General features: G+C 39.4%; 1 protein-coding gene across 1 annotated transcript in view; it reads right to left on the bottom strand.

The window, feature by feature from the left end:
* Positions 1–23,652, bottom strand: part of SYNE2 (spectrin repeat containing, nuclear envelope 2) — a 178,975-nt gene that overhangs the window by 119,882 nt on the left and 35,441 nt on the right. Inside the window, 20 exon segments of the mRNA XM_009891211.1 lie at positions 300–461; positions 1,211–1,523; positions 3,549–3,718; positions 4,498–4,786; positions 4,888–5,007; positions 5,385–5,587; positions 6,378–6,490; positions 7,246–7,411; positions 8,422–8,622; positions 9,955–10,056; positions 12,391–12,552; positions 13,246–13,404; positions 15,919–16,069; positions 17,066–17,245; positions 18,105–18,703; positions 19,875–20,022; positions 20,461–20,618; positions 21,456–21,579; positions 22,151–22,269; positions 23,378–23,453. Of these exon segments, the coding sequence (XP_009889513.1) occupies positions 300–461; positions 1,211–1,523; positions 3,549–3,718; positions 4,498–4,786; positions 4,888–5,007; positions 5,385–5,587; positions 6,378–6,490; positions 7,246–7,411; positions 8,422–8,622; positions 9,955–10,056; positions 12,391–12,552; positions 13,246–13,404; positions 15,919–16,069; positions 17,066–17,245; positions 18,105–18,703; positions 19,875–20,022; positions 20,461–20,618; positions 21,456–21,579; positions 22,151–22,269; positions 23,378–23,453 (3,715 nt within the window).

Here is a 23,652-nt window from a genome sequence, read left to right on the forward strand (position 1 = left end):
GTATGCCCAGAGAGAAAAAAAAAGCCAACCAGCCAAATTGAAGAAGCCTGTGTGCTTGAGCGAGGACAACTCTACCTTCAGTTCAGCTGACAGTAAAGACACATTCAGTTCATTAAGAGCAGTTTTAAGCTTACACTTACCTTGATAAAAGGAACACCACATATACTTTATATTTTAGAAAGGTTTCTTAGTTTTTCAGTTTGACACCATTAGCAGTTCTCTTTTATAAACGTGATGGCCTCTACAAGCACCTAGGGCATGGACCCACTTCCCTCCATGATGCAAAACCTGCAACATACCTGTGTTTTCAACTGGTTTTGCTCAGCTGGTCTTTCCATTGCTGCACCTTCACAACCAGCAAGCTTCTCAGAGACCGTTTTCAGCTCAGTGCTCAGGCCTGCTACCATATCCTGAAACTGCTGGTGCTCTTGAACACGACTTTCCAATGTCTGAACTATGGTCTAGAAACCAAGGAGTTTATAGGATTAGTCCACTATTAATTCAAACAAATATAACTCATCCACAGACTGTCACAGCTGTTCCAGGATCTCAGCAGCACAAAAAAATTTGCTTGTTTCCCATAAAATACCCATCTAACTACAGGTGCACAGAAAATATCTTGACCTCTTCCCCAGCACATCATGGACTCCACCATAAACAAAATCTTCATTAGTAGCAGGAATCAGAAGAGTTTGCATTCCATAAGAATGTACTTCTAAAAGGTATGGTTTCTATTCAAAATGGATGAAAGATTAGATGCAGAATGCCACATAGGGTGCAAATGCAATTTGCACTAAACTGGGTGGAACCAATAACAAACAATGCAGGAAAAGCCATTCATTCTTCCAAAAGGAAAAAAAACAACCCTGCTGTAGCTTGGAGATTATAGGAACAGATGCTTCATATTATAGCTACCTGAATCTGTTTATACAGTTATAAAATGTTATTCTTCACACTTACCTTGGTCTTATTTGCTTAAACATTTATCCCACTGCAAAGCACAAGGCGGTGAAAAATATGAGCTTCCGGTGCTCTTTTTTCCCCATGGTAAGACAGAGAGGGGAATTCCCTGCCCTTTTACAGAGGAACTTTCATCACTCCCAGTTTTACCCATAAAGATGCCAGCTGAATGACACTATAGGCAAACAGTGAGAACTGCAATTAACAGGCATACCAATAATCTCATAAGGAAATAGAGTGAGGTTCCAACCTGTAGCTGGCTGAGCAGATTTTCATGTTGGTGTTTTAATTCCAGCCATTCCACCTCTGTGAAGCAGGGATCTCCAGCATGACCCCGTAGGTGATCTTCCTGGCTTTTCAATTCCTTAAATCGGGAAGTTAAGTCTTCTGCTTTCTGCAGGAGGTTGGCATAGTTTGTCAGCTGAGCTTGCTTCTCCTGCAAACCAGGCTGAAGGGCAAAACCTATCTCCTGTTGCTGTTCCTTCAGTTCAATTAGAGCCAGTCTGAGATCTTCTTTGCTTTGCTCATATTGCTCCCTGTTGAACTGAAGTTGCTCCTGAGGGCTACGAAAAAATACTGCATTTAATAGTTTTTAAAAAAATTTTATGCATTACCTAGAAAATGTCAAATTGTGAACAACTCAACCATTAGAATGAACTTAAGCATACCGAATACTTTTCTTAAGGTTTTAAATTAATGATCAGTTTTAGACTAGAATTTTCAAGGTGATGAAAATGAAAAATACTGAAGTTCTTGCTGCTGAACTGGCTTAAATGAGACTAACCCTATTAAACCTTAGCCTATAAACCCATAGTTTCCAGTATCTGAGATGTGATGCTCATGCTCTGTATTTTTCCACTTTTCATTACAGCAGAAGTTCTTTTTAAAAACTACAATATGGCTATGAATCTATTTTCCTTGACAACTTCTTATGACAGTCTCCTGAAAGGGAATGTTCTGCAGAAGACATACATTGCATTGGTTGAGATGGAAGCGGGGGAGTGCTTTAGAGATACAGACAACAAAACCAGCAGATGCAATATGGACCATGTTAGCACAGTCCAGTGCCTACTTTCCCGACCTTGACATTAGATTTCAATTTGTGTGCTTTATAAGCATGCATGCTGATCTGCTGCAGGTGAACAGGTTGCGTTTGTCCACAGGAAATACGCAACTATGATCACTGAGACAAAGTAACATTTACATGTTCACATTTAGTGATGAAGCTCAGATATTTTCCAGATGGAACTTAAATGCCAACATTTGAAAATATGAACCCACACAAACAAATCCAAATAAATAAAGTCTGGTAATAATTCTGTAAAGTACAGCAGGATAAATGAGGACAAAAGGAAAACTTAAGTGTTTTGGGTTTTGCCCCTCAAGATTCATATCTTTTGGCGAATGACAAATAAAGCATAGCCTCACATACGTTAAGTACTCTTGTTTCAAATTCCCTATCCCACCTTCACACTGCTGCCATTACTGTGTTGCATCTGTTATTCACAGTCCTGATCATGCAAGATCCTAAGCATCTCTTCAGACATGCTGAGCACCCCATCTCCTGTCTTCAATATATTGCGAAGAGGGTGCTCTTCATTCTGCTGTGTTGGATCCAATATAGCCAATGCTCTGTCTTCTGAAGGCCACTTGTATCACTTGTACTGAGTGCTCAGTAATAACAGAAAGCATCCAAATATTCTCAAAAATACTTATTTTTAATAATTCATTCCCTGGTCATTTAAAAAAAAAAAATACAGTAGGCCTACTCTAGCTTCCATTGATCCCAACTGCAAAGTTCCCAGTGATTTTACTGAAAATTGGTTCAAGGACATTACAGCAGACAAATATCTTCAAAGTGCCTGCATGTACAAAATCAGAACTTCAGTTTATGTTTACACAACACACCTGGAATCATCTGACATGTTTTAAAGGATCAATTTGGCTCTCGGACACAGTTGCCACAGTGCCAGCAACATTAAAGTGCCTTTGCTGACTTAACAATACCAGCTGCCACAGCCAAGAAAGCCTCTCATAGAGCCAGAATAAACCAGGCTTTAAAAACTCTACTTTAAAAATCCCAGCCTCCTGGATCTACTCCAAACTCTCTTCTGAAGTAGTACAAAACTGTGCAAAGGTAGATCCCACCTCTGCTGGGGGACCGTGCCAGGGGCACAGAGCCCAGATCCCATTGCAGGGAAGGGTCACCACAGTGGTGAAATCAGTGCAACCCCTCTGCATACTCTAATGAAACAAGAAGCAATGGGTGCACTTTTTTTTTTTTTTTTTCTTCTTACAAGAGTGGCTGAACTACTTTAGTATCAAAAGGGAATCTGAGGCGACCTGGGCAGACCCCCTCAGCTGTCCTGCCACCCCCCGTACACCTCCTGGCTACACGCCCCCGCTTGACCATTCAATCCAAGCTGTGATCTGGCCCTCCACAACACTGCAGCAATACAAGTATTTTTGTAGGTATTTTGTTCTGTCCCCAAAGAATACAAATTCAATGGCACGGGTGCGGGAAGAAAAGAAGAAAGTCAAGAGAGCAGTAAGTGATCTGTACTGCCTCTTGGCAAATTCCACATTACCTTGTATATTCAGTGGCTAACCGACAGGTACTTTCCCACTGGTTCTGGAGCTCAGAAATAGTCTGCTGAATCACTGGCTTCTTATTTTTCTCATTTCTCATTAAAGTCTCTCCTACAGCTACCATGTTCTGTATTTTGGCCTCTCCTGCATCTTTGAGAGCTGTGATTTCCTGTATTAAACAAGAAGCAGTACTTATACAACTATTTTTTGTCACGAAATAAAACATATTACCAATGATTTTTTTCATACTTCGTACGCTGCTGTTCAAGACAAAAGAATTCTCCTTCCAGTATATCATATAAGTGATACATAAATGGATAGATCATTTAGTTTTAGAAAGTCTGGGATAATTTATTAATTATTCTGTACGTAACAAAACCAATATTGTTTTGAAAAATTAAAAAAATGCTCCAAATGTTAGGGAGAGCTATTTGTCACAACACTGTCCCTTCCACAGAAGGAAACACATAAACCCCAGCATCCTCATTTCTGGCTACTCTGTTAGGAGGCCTCCTAAGTAGTCAGAGAGAGGAGACATCAAAGAGGACAACTGGGGCCTGAAAGACCCACCCAGGCAGTAGAACAGCTCAGCACAACAGCACTGCAGGACACTCAAGAAGTCACACACTTTGCAGAGGCTCTCTGGATGCCCCAGCTGTGTTATGAACCTCCTTCTCCACCTCTGGAGCAGGCTATGAAGGAAAGATGCACAGCCACCATGAGTTCAGTGCTGCTCCACCCAGATGTGCAGCAGAGAATCTCATCTTATTTGCATAATAAACCCTTCAAAAACAAACAAAAACCCCAACACTTACCTCCCCCCCAGAGAAGCCACAAAACCACAAGCAATCAGCAGTGACAGTACCTTTTAGGAGGTGCTAACTCATTAAGGATTTCCCTTACTAGCATGAGCTGTGAAGTGCAAAAGAAACATATTTAACACAGTACCTTTATCTGACTAATCCTTTCGTCTGACGGCAACTCACTTTCCTGTGAACTCAGGTTATTAGCAGCCTCCTCGAGTTTTTTGATCCAGCAAGAAACATCCTGGGCAAGTTCTTCAAAATTTTGCTCTTCCACTCGAATTCTCTCAGTATTCCCTGCCATTTCACTTACATGTGTTATCAGTGTCTGGTATCTACTGAAAAGATCACTGGCTCCTGTAATGTTTTCATCTTCTGTCAACCCAGCCTCCCTCAAGGAATTTGCTAGCTGAGCCATGGAGTCAAATGGTTTTCTGAAAAATACCAAAAATTAATAAACATCTATTTGTTGTAACAACATGGAGCAATCTTCTTTAGAAGCCAGTTCTTAGACAGAGACCAAAGAAAACCATACCTCTGCATTAGTAGTGTTTTATAGAAGTTTTCAAGTTTTGTCTCATCTTTTTTGATCTCTTCTAGTTTTGCTTCCTGAGCAGTGAGCCATTCTTCCAAGACTGTGATGCTTTCTTCAAGGCTAAAGGGAGTATAAATACAGACACAGGTCAAAATGAGAGGCATTACATGACTAAAATCTGCTGACAGCAGTGTTTTGCTGAAAAAGTAACTTAAATATCATGCACCTGATCAAGCAAAGTTTTAAGCACAAGCTTAATTTTAAGTATGTTTGCTCATGTCACTGAAACTATCCATAAGCACATACTGCCATATAACACCGAGTCTGCTACAAAGAGAAAAAACACATGAAGCATACTACAAAACACTTCCTAGCCTTTATTAAAATACCACCTTTAATAAAAAGCAGGGTTGTTTGCCATTCACGATAGCTGTTTAATAATGAATCATTTTCTATCACTTGTGATTAAAATGTCAGAAACTACATTAGTTCCCTACCTACTGAGCTGCTGGAGAGAAGCATCAAGTTCCTGTTCCCGTTTTTGACATTTGGAGATCAATCTTTGTAGCTCTGCTTCTTGATCTCTCACACGGCTGTTAAGGTGGTTAATACTTGCTTTGGGCAGGTAATGCTTCACTTTATTCAATAAAGTTTTAACTTCTTGGATATCTTGGTCTTTGCCTTCAGATGTTAGGAAGAGCTGAACAAGATCACAAACACAAGATGCATTTGTCAAATTTGCTGTTGCTTAATAGATAACTATGTCACAAGAGTCTTTCAACTCCTGTTACCTCCACCAACATTGTCTACAGCAATTCCAGTTCCTATAAGTTAATTTATATATATTATGTATGTTAATTCACAGTTGCTGACTATTCCACTTGCAAATGAAAAAGTTGCTCTTTGTAGAATAAAAAGAAAGTGAAGCAGATGACTTGGATTTTCTTCTCTACAGCACAAACACGTACAGAAGAAATAGGCAAGCAGCATTCAAATCTAGCACTGGCATCACTAGGTCTTTTGCTGCTGCTTAACTGTGACTGGTTCTTGCAGGTGTTGTGGCTTTTCCATCTCTCTTCTGTTGATTCTGTCTGCATTAAGAGTGAAAATCTGGCTACAATAAAGTGAATGGAAATTTTTCAAATTTGAGTCCAATGGGGGTCAGAATTTCATTTTACTCTCTACGTATTTGACTTTCTGCATCTTTGCACACTGAAGTACTTGGTCAAAGTCCATTGACTTTCACTCGCTACTGTTCTGTCTCTCACTTGCCCAACTATGTATGAACTTGAACAATGACACTCCATTTTACCAAATTTTTGTTTTCATTCCACTTATTGTCCTAATGTTTTAAGTTACATGCAATGTTCTTTCAGCCTCAAGTTACAAAACCAATGCAGGTGAATTCACTCCCAAGAATAAACTCCTGTGTAAAAGAGTAAAACTTCAAGAACAATCAGCTTTAAAATTTGAACATTTTAATACTTTACCTTTAGCCTCTGCAGTCTTTCTTCCAGTATCATTTTTGTTTCCGAGGGGTCAAAGCAGTCCTTCAAAGACAACTGAGTGCTGCTAAACCAATCATTAAAATTCTTGCACTGACCTGAAAAAAGATACATTCCAATTTTCTTCATTAATTGTATTCTGTAAAAGAATGTCCAATTTAACATGATGATTTCAGACAATTTGTAATTACATTTATCAGAGCTACTGTCAAAGGTTGCTTTTCACTACAGACCATGTGACAGAAAATGCTGCAGTTCATACTTTTTTTTACCCAACATTCATTGACAATAAAAATAGCTGTTCATTTGGGAGGGACAGTCTGCTATACGTAACAGTTTCAGTGAATAAGACCTGCATTAGCCCATTGGCAACCTTTCTCATTTCCACACAAATAAATATCACTCAAAAATTATTTGAAGATGAGACTACCTTTGGGCCTAATTCTACACCTGCACAATCCTGTGTCTGCATAAACCAAAAAGTAATGAATAATGCTATTCATTCTCCTAACTAAGATTAAATAAAAAATGACTGGAAAAAATGAAAAAGTTTGATTTCTGTATTTTTAACTGACAACAAACTGACATTTGTTCCTGAATTATGCTTTGTACTTCTTTTATCTACTTTTTAAATGTAAAAATAAGAAACAAAATACTTTGATACAGATTGAGTGGTTTGTTGGAATCAAAAGCCATTTTTATCCAAATCTTGCTCAGAACCCTGAAGCAGTTTGAGATAGCAAAGCAGTTTCAGACACTGAACCAAAAGTAAATTAATTGCACAACCTTTAAGAGATTATGATGGTCAATACAAACCTCTAAAGCTACATAAATGTGAAATGTGTTTGCTTACGGTTCAAAACACCAATAAAGTGATCTTGAAACACATGTTTCTTCTTATTAAATAAATCAGTGACACATTTAAGCTGCTTATTTAATTCATCCACATCAGGACAATCCGTCTCTTCTTGGAGTAATGTCACATGGTGTTTTTGTTGCAGAATTTTCTGGTGTATCTCCTGAAATTAAAAAAAAAGGACAACTGTTAGAAAGAAAAATTTGAGGTGCAAGCAAAAGTTCACTGTACAGAGCTGCTGTACAAACTAGAGTTTTGCAAAAGGGTTTAGTCCTGCTTATGTGTCAAAATAATTTCTTAAAGTATATTGACATTAACAAGGCAATCAATAGGTAGATATAAGCACTAAACTCTCCTTGAGCAGTGTGTATACATCTTTATGCATATATAATCACACTCACATTCACTCACGCACACTTTGGCATCACACAGAATAGATATGTGAAGTGCATAGTAATATAGTATGTTCCAGAGTATATAATACCTAGAAGCTATAACGTCTTTGCTGACGTAGGCACTATTCCACCCCTAAATGCCTTACGCCGTATGTCAAGTCCCTTTCAAGTGGGTTGAAAGATAAGTTAGAGGGAGCTGGGAGAATTAATTAAAAGCTGTATCTTTCTTCCAATGCCTGTGATTTCACTGCCCCAAACAGTAATGGTCTGACACCCAGAATCTGACACCCCACTCACTGCTCAACAGAAGGTTTAAATCTCAGCAGCCTTAAATATCCAAGCAGGAAGCAGTCTTTCTTCACCTCTCTCCCTGGTGCAAAGGGGATGGAAAGTTGGCTTCAATTGCCTGCCGGGAGCTCCCCTTGCAAGCAGACTCAGGTGGCACAAAGACAACCTCTGTGTATTACCCAGTCTTGGAAAAGATACAACCCAGTACCCCCACTACTGCTTCAGCGTATCTTGGGTGGTATACTGTTGTCATGCCTGTCACTAACCATATCCAATAGCTGCAAGGGTTAACTAACTACATCTGATAACATCCAGTGAAAACAGGCTTTTCATTCACGTTTCTGGCAGCTTAAGGAAATATTCAAGCCAGGCTCTTCACTTGAGTTACTCCAGCAGTTAAAAACATATATGGGAGAAACACTTAGGAAGACTTGCCCAGGAGAGAAATAATGAATAAAATTATAAAGATGCACAATTTGTGGCATGCTACCTCTAATTTAGTAAAGATCTCTAAGGTGTCAGAAGGAGATAAAGCTTTTAAAAGTGATTCAGTCATTCCAATCTGTGTCTTGGCCAGATCAAGGTCTCCTTTTAGTTCGGCTGTATTCACACCGAGTTCACTGGTCCCCCGCTTTGTTGACAATAGCTCTTTGATTAGCTCCATTTTTTGCACAACAGATGATCTGATGACCTTAAAATTGGAAATAAACATACGTAAGAAATTATACAGGATTGATTTCCTAGAAAATTACATAACTCCAGGATAGACAGAAAAAGCAATGAAATTATCGGAAGTCCAGACATTTCAATCACAGCTTGTTCCAGTTTCCTTCCCTCCCACTCCAGAAATTCAAAAATAATAGTATTTAAACGCTGCCTTTACTTAGAAGGAATGATCTCAGTTTGTCTTTATTAGTGATGCATTCACTGGTGCTGCTTTACTAATAAATTTATTTGTCAGTCCACTCCAGTGTCTACTCTCAGCTGGATAAAGGCCTTACATGTACCTTGACTAACTGGAAAAAAGAGGGTGCCAGCTCTCTCTGTAACACACCTCCCTGCAGTGATCCCACCAGGGCAAATTCCCCGCAGCGAAACAAAAACCAGGCAAGGACAATAGAGAGGTGGGGAGCTCTAGTCACTTAGGAGCAACAGGTCATTAACCTTATCCTTAAGGTTTCTGCAGATTTGCATGAGACAGCAACTCAATGGGATCATGGCCACATGCTGAAACACCACCCCAGGGGGCTCAGGGCGTCTGGTGCTCCTGAGGAGCATAGTGTGCACAGTACAAGGTTGCCGAGTCCTTTCCTAAGCTCCTTAGATCACTTTACCCAGTGAAACTCCTCTAAATTCACTGCCTGCTAAGGATAAACACCACAAATAGCCAGACCAGGTCAAGCTCAAGGTGCATCTGACAGAGACTGGGAGGGGATGCTTAGGGAACTGGTAGAGGATCAAGGTAGGCTAACATGGTCTTAAACAGTAGAGAAGGTTTTACTCTTTGCTGTGTGAAGTTAACACAAAAAGACGAAGGTTATCTTGTGATATCCTAAAGGAAAACATCACAGTAACCACCACTCTACGCAAATAGCTACATACTACCAAGCTACATTAAGCCATATCCAGGTAAAAGTACAGTTTAAAATAGACAGCATGCTGAGTTGCTGGGATTCCCAAAGGGATGACAAGGTCCATTGTGCCTTCTTCTTGGCCCAATAGCTAAAAGCCAGTTATCACTGATACCATCCTCTTTCAGCAGGCCTGCAAAACAGTTGGATCAGTCTAAGTCCCTAAAAGGCACAGGACTGAGAGAAGTCTTTGTGTTTAAAACGACAGACTTGGTTCTAACAGCTTGAGAAACACAACAAATGAAACGTCACTGCTGATAGCCAACAATATGCCTCCAACTCTGTTTGCGTAGATTTAAGTCAAACCAAGAAATGATTGTGGCAAAGAGAACACTAGAAGCAGGGCTGTAGTAATGAGTACTGGCGTGTTAGCTGTAAAAGCTCCTTCGTACCTGTAGCTCCAGTGGAGGTTCATTACTATTCAGAAGTTCTTCTATCTCAGCCACAGTGTTGTCAAATTTCTGGAGTTTCTGCTCTTGGACTTGTAAGCATGCCTAACGGTGCAAAAAACACATCGGTAACTTTGTTTCCCACTAAATTAAATTTCCATGTTTCTGTTAGAAAATTATATTACTGTTATTCTGATTCTGCATTTTGGCATATAGAGCTCCCACAACTGGTTCATTTCCCGATTTTCATTTTAGCAACTCAGGCATTTTTTTGTATTAGAGTCAAAAACACTCTATGTTTCTCAGGCAAAGCAATTGTTAATGCAAATCTAACACAAATTTAACAGTCTTAGTTATTTTACTTCTATATTAACCCAAGTAAATTTGCAAGAAAATAATCTCAATTTTGTATTTATTTCTTACTGTTTCTATCAAAAAGCACTTCTAAAATGTAGATCCTTTATATACAAAAAGGCTTTTACTCATTTGAACGGATTTTGAAACAAGCGAGTAATATGAAAATAAAATACCAGCTTCAACTTATGAAACAGGATATATCTAAAATAGTCGCAGCGTCTCGTATTCCCAAATCGATATTCTAAACTCCCTCAGGACAAAGTATTCTGTTGCAGTCTCTGTACAAGCAATCATCAAAACCTATTCACATGCTGTAGCCCTTAAAAGAGTTCCCATTTGCATGCTAACTACTAGGGAAAGCAGAATTTCTCTCACATCATTTATACTGAAACCACCTTTAAATATACAGTCAAATAATTCATTACTTTGTTCCTTGTGACAGGCTTCTTGAAAGCACACGCACCGGTGCTCTGCTGGGCGATCATGAAGGACCCTGGGTTTCAACGCTATGTAGCATGATATGCATTGCAACAGTTGGTGGATTTTTTTGTAATTAACATTAATGTAGAGATGCATCAGGATCAACAACAAAAGAAATAATAATAAATTGATAAACGAACCTGACGTCCTCTGCACTTTAAATAATTTTACAAAAAAAAACCCCAATGCACTGAGTTCAGTTTTCTCTCCTATTCTGCTTTTATAGTAGCTCATGGGAAACGTGGTTTCTCTCTCTCTCGCCCTCTCCTCCCCTTTCTTTTGAGAATTATCCTCTCGCATGGGAGCAGCGGAGTAACCTTAGCGCAGCCACCTCCAGCACAGCCCTTCCTAAGCACCAGTAGAGGCAGGCTGGGGGCATGCCGGGCTTGAGCAGTTTCCAGGTAACAAAATGGCTCTTAAGATGCCGTTGCCAGCTGGTGCATTTTTACTGGAGCCCTCAGGGACCTGAACCACCCCAGGTAAATTCTAACAATACAATGGTAAAGGCAATAATAATGTGACAAAATATCCAGTTCTGCATAGCATGGATACTACTGTTTCAGTGGGAAGATCGATATACAAATAACACCTTGGGTTTTTATTGAACTGCAAATTAAGACAAATGAGCAGCGCTAACAGTAGCAGTAACGCTGCAAATAAGCATAATAAAAACCAGGGCATTTGTAGCATGTAAACACTAAGAAAAAACTGCCTGCATATTTTCAAATAAAAGGATATGGGTTATATTTGTGTCTCAACCCCACTCAAGCAGGAAATTATCTTTGTTTAGTAGATACTGTCTGTAATCACAACGAAGCAGCGCACCTGGTCCATTATGGCCCTAAAGTCAGAGATTGAAATATTTACCCTCGTATGTGAGTCTCTTCAATGGCATAGAGCTAGTGCATGTGTTTTTGAACCCAACTGCACCCCAATATCAAGAGTTAATGCTATAATCTGTACGAGAGGGGCATGGGCAGCCCAGGCTCTGCTGATGTCTGCCCGCGTGGAGCCCCTGGAGACCCTTGGCAGCAAGTCACTATTAAGGTTGCATTAATTTACATTGGGGAGCACACCGGGACAAGGATTGCAGGAGCACATAAGCCACCTCTGCAACCTCTTCTTGAACTGTGCATTGCCCAGCCATTTCTGAGGCTCAAGTATCTTCACTGATAGGGAATTTCTAACTAGAAAACTAATCATTAGCCTATACCCACTCTCTTCCCTTTCTTCTCCAGACACAAGGAAATGTGTGCACCACTGTACTCTCGACTACAAGCTTTCCAGGCCTTCTCTTTGCTGTACGTTTGTACAGCACAAAGGAATGAGGGCACTTTTGTAGTCTAAAGCATTTGCAGAGTTGCATTAATTTAAAAAGAATTTAGTATACATATATGCTATCAATTTATTAGTTTCCAAGATGTGCATCCCCAATACATTATGCAATATCTTCAGTGAAACTACCCATGCAGACAAAGTTGCAAATGTTACAACTTCCTCTGTTTTGCAGTGCTGATATTTCTACGCAATGTGCATGTTTATAGTCTGAAGTCCATATCACTACGGTATAAGTTAAGGGTAAAAAAATTCCATTCAAATTACCTTCAACTGCATAAGGTCCTCTTCAGTCAGACAACGGTCTTCTGCATTCTTAAGTTCTGCATTTGCCCAAGCATCGATTGTGCCAGATAAATTAAGAAGTTTGTCCCACAAAGCCTGAGCTCTTCCCAAATTATCACAGTAGTTTTCAGTCTTTTCATTGATCTGCCATGAGATTTATATACAGAAAACATGCAGATTTCAAAAATGTGAGTTATATTCTAAAAGCAAATGCAGCGTAATAAAATCTGAGCAAGATGAAACCACCCACAAAAACAACAAGTGCAGCAAGGGAAAAAATCTCATGTGTTTTCACAGTGAACTGGTCACAGAGAAGATATTTAAATCCCTGCCACACATGTCGCCAAACATACCAATCACAATGGCAGCTTGCCAGTTTTAAGGCAGGTTTAGGAAGGAGCCTTGCTCATTAATGTTTATCTACTCTCAGTAAATACCATCTAATCTCAGTATTGATGCACTGCTTAGATTGACAGTGGCAAACGTTTCTCACCAAAAGCACCACTTTGTAATTCTCCAGATCATCTCCAAAGTCTGAATCCAGAGAAGTTGTTATGGAATCTTACAGATTCATGCAGAAAGCACAAATACTGCCTTTCTGCATTTCCTAGAATTATTTACTGGCAAGAAGTACTTATGATATAAACTACCTGAGAGATCATAAACATTATGCCAACAGACACCCTGCAAGCTTTGCTGTGGTAAACACTTGGATTTATCTCTTAAGAATATTTGCCATGTTGCACTTAATTTATTCCAAATATTACACACCCGTCAGAATCAATTACTATAATGCATAACAGATAAGACCACCCTGATAATTTACTTTTTACATACATCCAGCCATCTGTCCACAATCATGTTAGCCTCATTCTCAAACGGAGGCTCCTCAAAGCTCCTCATTTTATTGAGCTGGAATTGAAGGTTTTTGCAGATCTGATTTATTTTGTCTACATCTTCAGAGTGATCATTGAATTCCTCTTTTGCCTCTTCAATCTGTGAAAAAGACCAAATGGATAGTTACGAGCAGGTTTACTTATGGCTATTTATTCAGCAAAACATTTTTAACTGATGTGCTGTTCTTTTTAGTTTAGAAAAACACAGAGCATCACACAAAATTATCTATTTTATACAATATGATGAGACTAGGAATGTATCTTGCGTTGTTATATCCCTATCATGCTGACAGGAACATTTTCCCTGTTAGAAATCTGTATCATTCTGTTATTGGCTGCAAAATGGGAACTATGGATAATGTATTTCTGACCAAGAGAGCCAAAACTACCACTTATTTTAAAGGTCATAATCACAATATCCAAGGGGACTGTACGTTCATATACAGAACCTCAGTTATAGAAATAAACAATACACAGATTAATAATCATCTGAGATACTATTACAGTTCTAAAAAAATATATCCTGGCATTCTGATCCCCAGGTTTTGAACTGCTTTTTTAAAAAAGCTTAAATCCTACCTAAACATAGCCATTGTCAAATATGCCATTGCCAGAAACTGAAATGCCCCTTTTTCCTACTTTCTATTTAAACACTAGGCTGTTTCTTTGTGCTTAATTGTAACATCAGTGTTTACAAACAACAAGGAAGCTCGCTGGAAAAGAAACACTGACCTCTAGTGTTCAGCAATTTTATATTAAAAGATCTCCTTACTTCTCAGACACAAGCATTCCATTTTCTGATATATATATATATATACTGCCAGCCACTGAGATAAGGGAAGGGACAGCAGAGCAGCACTTACAAACCAGAACAAGTGGGAAAGAATTCTCTCTGTTATTATTTTATATAATTATATATAACCTATCATCAGCACTCAAGGACATGCTTTCTACTGTGCCACAGCTATTGCGGACCACAGTTCTGAGAGAGGGAGTTGCAAAACTCAAGGTGAGGAGGAAGGGTTGTTAACAGAGCGAAGGGTCTCCATACAAGCAGGGGCCAGAGCATGCAGGCGATCTCCCCTGCAGCAGGAGCCCGAGTGATACAAGCTGCCACAGGTCTCAGTGGTGAAACCAAGAAAAGACCCTGCCTCAGCTGAAGCAGGGGTGGCACACACAGACACCATCCCATTGTCTGAGGGAAGAAACCGTTTACATTACTGCTTAAATTTAACCATCCCTGCCTGAGAGCAAATGTTCCTGAATGATATGGGTGATGACTCATCAGAAAGCCTAAAAATGGGATCTGAACAACCACTTACATAACCCAGCCAGGAGATGGGAAACCTGTACAGTAGAACGGCCACAATGGACATGCCACTGTTTGCTAATCCATTAGCTATGGACAACTATGTCCACTGGTTGTATCCATTTAGCCAAGAAGAATGTAGCTGGCTGTCAAATTTCTGTCTGAAAAAGTGGTAAACTTCAAACAAAATGAGGAGGTGTCCAGCAATACCTGCTCATTCAGCCTCATCAGCTAACGTAAAAGCTACTGCAAAAGTTTAACTGCTATCAAAGACAGCATTGATAATTAGTTATAGAGGCCAAAACTCTTATACAGAAGGTATATCTTCTAAGTAGGTTTGTAACATAGGAAAAGCGAGAGGAGAAATACCGAACTCTGTTGTTAGGGCTTCTAACTGCAACACAATTTGGTCAGCAATGTCAGCGTGAGGGCAGAGATCCCTGCTGCAAATGTAACCAGCTCAAGGAAATACTGTATCATCAGCCCAGCCAAAGTCATTTTGGCCTACAGAAGTCCAGACCCCAAGGCAGCACCATGCTGGCAATCCTCAAGCTATCTCTGAGCGTGGTGGCAATACAGCAAGGTACACAAGCTCCAGCCTGGGAAGCAGGATCGATCTGTCATGGCCCAGTCTCTGAGCAGATGTACCATGCTGGCATAGCCGTACAGGTCCTGCTCCTGATCCTGCTTGCTCAGGGCTAGCTGAAGATCTCTGCACAGCGCTGCATGGTGCAGACAAACCCCGCAGCCCTGCCTGGGACCCCGTGACATGAGCAAGAAGAGGATATGGATATAAATTCTCGGTTATAAGCTACAGCAACAGCAGAGAAACAAGTAGCCCCAAGGAGTTGCAGTACCTATTATTTTTGCTTTAAGTGGTACAATATTTTAAAGTATCTTCTTAGTAACAAATTAATTTTCTGGTTTCATATATTTACAAACTGCCCACTACAAGGTTTTTAACTCAGCAGAAAACAGAAATTTTCTAAAGGGTGTAGATGAACATGGCTGATTTTGGTTTTTGGTAGGACAGGATTTCATCTTATTTTGATACTAGATTGTAGTTTTTCTATGTCAGTTTTTTTTTTTAATCCCTCCCCTTTAATAAGACCTTGATTCACTAAGTAAAGCTAGGCATCAACTTAAAACAAAACCAGGGTATAGTGCCTAAAAGCATTTTTGAAGCCAAAGTGAAAGCAAGGTCTTAACATTTGCCCTGAAAGCTGGGTGTGCGAGGGCAACCCTACACCCAGAAGTTCCCAGGGAAGGTGTTTCTTTCCATTTCAGTTAGTTCTTGTTACTCACCTTTGCTATTAGTCTGTTCAAATTCTCCTTCCCCATGTAAGAAGTTTGCTGTGAAAGCACAATCTCTTGTTTCTGGATGATGCTGGTCAGACTGGTTTTGCAGCTTTGGTATTGCTTCAGGAGGTCCAGAGCCCTTGCACACTGCTCCTGGCTATTAAAAAGAGATGTATTATTTATGGCCTAAGCATAAACCAGCAGCCTCAACGTCTTGTCTGCTTCCTTCTCCTATATTCAAACGCAGGGAATTTGACTATTATGTTTGGAAGAGAGAAAAGAGGGGATAAACTGTACCAGTCATAAACCCTGCAATACTGTGTGATATCTGGTGTGGTATTTGGACAGTTTTTGGAATCAGAAATGCCCTTCATCATATGCCTCTGATTCACATTTAACTGTGATGTGAGCTGAGCAGTTCTATTCATACGATACTCTCCACCTGAAAGGTGAGCTCAGTCACCAGTAAACTGAAATACAATGTGCAGCAGATATTGCAACAGTTTGCGTGGTGGTAGTGGCAAATACCACCTCAGCCCATCCTTCAGTGGCATATGAAAAGAGATTACACCTGCTGACACCTCTGCAAGCCATGGGGATTAACCAAAACCATGCCAGTCCATGCAAAGCTTCTAGACATCTTTAAAAACTGTAAGAGAAGGACAGATGCCCTGGCTGTCATAGGTTTTCCCAGTCCTCACTTCCACAGACTTATCAAACCAAGCTCCTTTAGTCTTTTCCTGCATAAGAGACTGTCCTCTTCCATTTGTTTCAATTTGACTTTTCCTTTTGAATAGGCTGGCATGAAATTCAGAGCAAATACAGAAAACTCATCATTCCCAGCAGCAGCCAGGTTTTTTTTTTGGATACCAATTAAGTCCAACACATCACTGCATACCTCCTAAATGATGGGACTGTGATGTCTTAAAAATAAAAGAAAAACCAAAAACACCAAACCATGAGCTTTGGCTGCAAACTTGTACATGCAACTCTTGGCATTATGATAGTTTACAGCATCTTAACAGTAACATTTGCTACTGTATCAGTATTTAATTTACTTTGAAGTACGGTCTAATGCTTTTCTGCTGTTTCATTTTACAAGCACACTTCTTACTTGTACAATACTGCTTTAAAATGGAACTTTTCTCCTTACCATTCAGCAAGCAAGAGTTTTGTATCTTCCCATAACCTCTCTGTGACTCTGCACTGTTCATTTGTTTCCTCTGCTTTTTCCTCTTTGATCTGTGGCAGCTTATTAGCAATTTCTCGCACAGGTTTCATTTCAAGAGCAGCACAATCCAATTCCTTTTCCAGTTCCATTAATGATTTTACCCTTTATTAGAAAAAATGAAATACAGCTTTATATTAAAGTAAGTCTTTGATTTTTTTCCCCCAATGTAATTAAGTTCCCTAGAAATTCATCCTTGAGCTGCACATACCAACTATATTAAATGACATCATAAAAAAGTCTAATCTGATCTTCAGTTCATGTAATTTGACACAGTCCTTCAGATGAGTTACGCTGACCTAAGCCCTTTGAGAAAGTAATCCAAAATCCTACAGTCCAATAGGGTCTGTATGAACATAGTGACTTATGTCTATTAAAAGGTAAGTGCATTCTGGCTATCTTAAAATATGGTCTAAGAAAGGAAGCTATGTGATAGCATGGGATTTCAAAACTGAAAAAAATGGACGCAGCTTACAAACTCCTCTCCCCTCCCTTTTTCCACCCACATAAACAGTAGTGAATTGTTATTCATCCTTTGCAAGGCTGCAGAGAGCTCCTCTGAAACAGTATCGGAGACATACAAATCATGTTAGTAGCTTTCTCAGACTGTGGTAAAATAACACAAGGCTTCTACAGTGCGGTTTCACATCATGCACATCAGTGCTTAGCAAGAAGACCCGTCTCCCTCTTTCACAGTTTTCTTACTGAAAACTATGATCATAACAATCAACATCCTTCTATTTTTTCTTCATCAATGCTGCTTCAAACAAACACAAACATAGAAGTTTAAAAGAAAAGTTATTTAGGCTGTGAGGCTGAGAATAAACCATAAGCTCACAACCTCTTTCACTGCTGCACAGATACTTCAAGACACATTCAGGTTTCAGTGCTCTACTGCAAAGGGGCCACAGGCTCTCTGAGTTCACTGAAATTAGGAAATTAAGAGCTTTAAAAAAGAATTCACCTTTGTTGAATAGCTGGAATTGTTGGATCCTTCAAGCCTATTTTGTTAATTCTGTCACGTAGATCCTGAATGTTTTTAAGGAGTTCACCATTTTTTGTGGAAAAAATCTTGTATAAGTCTTTTTCCTCTGTAGGCATCTGTTCACTTGAGGGATCATAAATTGCATTTAGCTCTTCAGATAAAGTCAGAACAAGGTTTTCACAGCTAGTCTTTCTCCCACATTCAGCATCTTCCAAACAGATATCAACTGTTTTCAAGTGTTCATCCAAACATTTAGCCTCTTCTGCCATATGAGAAACTTCTTGTGCAGCCTCTCTCAATGCTTTTCCTTGTATTTCAGGTTGACCTGAGGCATCTGTGAGACATTTGATGGAAGACTGAATCTTCCTCAATGAGGCCATAAAAGCTTCCAGATCTTTAAGGACTGTCTCGCGGATCTGCATTTTATGGCTCATTTCTTCAAGCTGGTTCTGATAGTAAATCATAACTTTACTTGCAGCTTGCAGGTCTATTGGATTAAATTCATCTCTTGCTGAACTATCTAGGTGTTCCAATTGTTTGCACACTTCAATCTGATTTAATATGGATCTCTGTAGCTCCTGAGATTGAGAGAACAACCAACAGTGTTAGCAACTAAAAGAAAGTCTGTATCTGCATTCAGGCTGAACAAGAAATTATACTCGCAATAAAAGTACTCTAAACAGGTTGGTTGAGAAAGAAAACCTCTTTTTTTCCTACTCTGGACTTCGGTGGAAGGAAGGAAAAAGGAAAAAAATCAAGTAAAATGGTATTCCACACACAGGGAATTTGGTCAGCACTACAGAAAGCCCAAGCCTCTTTCCGGCGATCAGACAAAAAGGAGAGAAAGGTAATAAGAGTCCTGGGACCAAAACCAGCAGGCTCTTGCAGCAGGAGATCACTCAGAGCACAGGCAGGCACGTAGATGTTTGTTAGCCTGCTGTCAAAGTTCTTTATGCTATACTTTTGGAGGAGACTTACACGCATTTAAAAATCACTTGGTGAAGTCTGCATGCTATCTGGTTACAGCCCTCAGACAAACAGCAGTGTTTCAGTGTTGTGAAACTCCAAATGTTCAGAGATTTGGGAAAAAACGCAGGCCACTTCCAGCCAAAAAGAGTCATCTCATACAGAGAGTGCACATGATCTCTGTCCTACAGCTTGAGAGACCTAAACCCTACTTAGTTCAAGAGCCAAGGGCAGGCAAATGCAAACTTTCAGTTCCGTGTAGCAGTCAGTGTGTTCAGCTCGGAGCGCGTATCAAGAACAAAACAGTATTCAGCCTGCCTAACAGACAGAGTGGAGCCTAGGCAGAAGATACTGATAGCAGATGAACAAGTCATTGCATACATGCAGAGCTTCCAAAACCATCCTGGGGTGTGCTCAGATACCTCAGCAGATGTGACACAAGGCAGCTTAGCTTAGCTCACAAATTAACACCACGTTATGTATATGACTCCACTAAGCGATACAAAGCCAGGTGGGAGCTGTGTAAATCTGGAAAGTCCTAATCTAAGACAAAACGTTCACAACCATGCTTTTTACTGTAGAGCCTATTGAGGGTCCCTGGCTGGCTTTAAAGGAATAAGGACATTTAAAGCAAAGGGAGTAAAATGCCGTTAGGCATTAGAAGGTTTGGGAAGTCTTGTGAGCAGTCACAAAATTCTGAGTGAAAATCCCATTAAGTTCTCTAGTTCCCAGACATATTAAAAACTACTCTGGCTAGGGTGTGGTCTCTGCATTTTCCCTTACCTTTAGTTCCCTATAAGCAAGATCACTATTCATCAGATTAAACTGTTGGATGTCCTTTTTCTTCAGCCGCTGATCTAATTCACATAGAAGAATGGATTCATTTTCTATTGGCAAAACAATTTCCAAAGCAGTCCTTAAAGAGTTTGTTCTACAAGAAAGGTAACAAAACATGAACCAGAGAGCAAGCAAGAAATGACACTCAACATTTTACAGCATGGAAAGCCACAAAGATAATGTCACTGACTGTCCAACAGATCTAATCTTCCTCTTCCTGAGGTCAAAGTAGTTTTTCCATTGATTAATAAGAAAAGCAGTGTGAATCCCAGTGAATTTAACAAAAAAGTTGAAGAAAATAACAGTAAACATGGCAATACAAAGATCTGGCTCTGTGCTTCTTGGAGAAATTCACGCTATCTGCAAAGTACATATGAACCAAGTATAATTAAGAAAAGCTTGATTTTATGCAATTAAAAAAAGGTTAAAAATGTGCAGGTATTTTCTGTAACGCACGCTATTCCCTTCACAATACACACATTAGTTACAATGAACTATTCCTTAGCTAGTATCATGAATTGTTATTTTATACCTGGTACTTATAATATCCTGAAGCTCTTTCCATTCTCCTTTCAGTTTGCTTGTCTTATCAGAGATAGCAGTCTGCTGCACTGCATCCACAAGATTTTCTAAGGTAGATGAGATGTTTTCCAATTGTGTCCAACCAGAACTGGTTTCACTCTCTATCACCTATAAGATATGAATTGCAGTTCATAAAATTACAGTCACAAGAATCTCTGCAGAAAAAGTGAAAACACCACCTGAAAGTAAGAGTATCTATTGCTTTCTTTTTCTTTAACACTCCATTTTTAGCTGCCTGTAAATCTCTACCAACTTTTTATGATGAAAATTTCCACATCTCATGTATGCCTTGGCTACATTTTATAAAAGGTTCAATAGATATGGTTCAGCCATTTTTACTCCAAGAATGAATGGAAAATATCTCAACTTAGTTACATCCAAAAGAAGAAAAAAAAATAAATGTAGAACTGAACCAAGTTCTCAGATGCTACATAACCTTTGTACTCCTTTCAAGCAAAGACTTGAAAAATTGCAGAAATAAATCCTCCAACATCAGTTATGTGCCTTTTATCATCTCCTTAAGGTTCTCACAAACCTAACCAAGTTGTAAGTCCTGGCATAGTTTCATTCTGCACATATACCATTGCCATTTGATGGTTCAACTCTGATGACTCCTCCAGCTCTGATCATGGTCCATCACTTACCACTCCTCATGACAAAAAAGCTGCTTTCCTTAGTTATTTTTTCCATTAGATGTGTTTCAGCATGCAGATCACAAACTGAGGGCCACCAATTTATTCTTTCATCAACACTTGCAAATCTCCACTGTTAAGTAGGAATGCAGTTTCACTGAATGTTAAACCCTTGATTTCCCTTCTACTTCTAATAAACCTGGTTGTAAGGATGCTCCTTGGCAATACACATAACACAGAGAGGTAAGGGGTCTACTACACGAGAAAGTAACAATTTAGGCACCAAGTATGATTTTAAAAGATGAATATTTACCTGTATTTCAAGCAGCTTATTCTGAAGGCATGAAGTGCCTTTTATTTCATCGGTAAAGCCAGATGCTACTTTATCTCTGCTGATTTGTAGAAGTTCCTCCAGGTTATTTCTTTGTGTGTTATAGCTAAAGAAAGATGCAATCACTTTCAGAGACAATATTGCTTCTAATTTAGTGGAACATGGCAGGAGTTGGGACTTGCTGACCAATAGATTACCATAAAAAATAAGCACAGTCTATTGCAAATGCATAGTTTTACCTAAGTCCCAAATGAATGGGCATAAATGAGCTGCATATAAAAGAGCTGAGAAACTGATCACCTGGCTAATTTTCAAGTACGAATGCCTGCCTGCATTATCTAAATTCAGTTTTATGAATGTAAAAATGTCAGTTCTTAATTTTTTTTTTATTTTGCAATATTTGAAGATATTAGTAACGCAGATACAGATTTTTCTGGCCAAAGAAAACAGCAGAAGAAAAAGTATTATAGCTCTAAGTGTTCTTGCTACAAATTCCTAATGTTCCAAGCATACTATAGTGCTTCCTTATCAATTACAGAGCAATATTAAGTAAACTGCAGCAGAATAAGAAGAGTTCTGCATAGCAGAAGTGCACCTTATGTTTGATACACTCATTTGTAAATGTCTAGCATAGTAGCATCTCTTAATATACATGCATTTTATCCTTTAAAAATTACCTCTCTAATAAAGCTGACATGGACAAATCACTGCCTTCCTCAAATTTCTTTGCACAGCTTTCTCCATTGTGATGTTTCACATCTGGTTCCAAAACTACATCTGCAGCAAGTCTTGAGGTCTAAGTAAAAATCAAAAAAGGTAACAATAACCTCTGCATTATGCTCTGTCAATACATACTGAATACTAACAGACACCTGTGAACTCCTGAAAGAAAGAATGGCTTCGTGTGTCCCAAGGGAGATGACAGATACCATTCACGAATACAAGATGTGTTTAAACTCAATAATGAACCAAAAGAGTGAATTTTTGAACACTTGCAGCCAAGTCCTTCATTCCTTCCACAGATGCTGGGTCTTTGGCAAGCACAAGCCACTTGTGCAAATTTTTGCTGCAGCTTCATGGACACCCTTGAGCAACCACAAGGCACTGTCTCTGCAGCTTTTGTCAGGCTGCTTATACCAGGTGCCTTTGCATGTCTCTTGCCCTTGATTCCATGATATACTCTACTCTTCTGAGACCGATATCCTCAGTCTGAGGCTGGCTGATGTTAGTTATACAATTCATACTTTGATTACCCATGAGAGAACAGATTTCATAATTTTATTAGGGAAAATACTAGTAGCCTTACAAGAGATCTCCCTTAATAACAGCCAATTCCTACAGATCTTTAAACTTTATGTAAATGCAATGGGTTCCTTCCTATAAACCACCAGTATGGAGGCTGTCTGATGAGCCGTTTGCAGCCTTGCTTGCATGAATGTTTATCCTAAACAAGACATCTTTTGTGCCATCCAAATGATGAAGTGCAGTATCTTCTCTCTCCAAAATTATTTCTAAGAAGATTTCCCCCACATTTTTCTAAAGCAAAGGCCTCCAACTTTTCACTATTTTTCCACTCTGTGTCCTCTAAAACTTGCTCAAATTACTGGGACACTACGTGGGATTTGCATTTGAACACAGCTTCACACATGACTCTTCCAGCTGTAACCCACTCTTAAGCAAAATATAACGCATGGTTGGAAACTCACATCTCCTCAGGATGACTAGTGCTGTTCCCTCCATGTTACTTTTTAATATTTAGTTAGTCTACATTCCTATTTTAATGTTTGACCAGAGGCCTAAGGTCCCACCACAATAAGAATAGTAACAGAAATAATTTTTTCCTTTTGCCAATGATCTCCCCTAGACACAGCACTCATTTCTAACAGTAAGTATGGAGTTCTTACCTCCTTAACCGAAAGGATATCAATCTCTTGAGAGGAACTGGGCTTTTCTCCATTCTCAGAAGCAACAATGGAGTTCCTATGGTTTAAAAGAACTTTCAGCTTAAGAACATACAAAACAAAAAAAGAAATCACAGAAACCTAGAATGGTTTGGGTTGGAAGGGACTTTGAAGATCATTGAGTTCCAACCCCCCTGCCACAGGCAGGGGCACCTCCCCCTACACCAGGCTGCCCAAGGCCACGTTCAGCCTGGCCCTGAACACCTCCAGGGAGGAGG

The sequence above is a fragment of the Charadrius vociferus genome, unplaced genomic scaffold (genome assembly GCF_000708025.1).
Source record: "Charadrius vociferus isolate BGI_N301 unplaced genomic scaffold, ASM70802v2 scaffold308, whole genome shotgun sequence".
Taxonomy (NCBI): Eukaryota; Metazoa; Chordata; class Aves; order Charadriiformes; family Charadriidae; genus Charadrius; species Charadrius vociferus.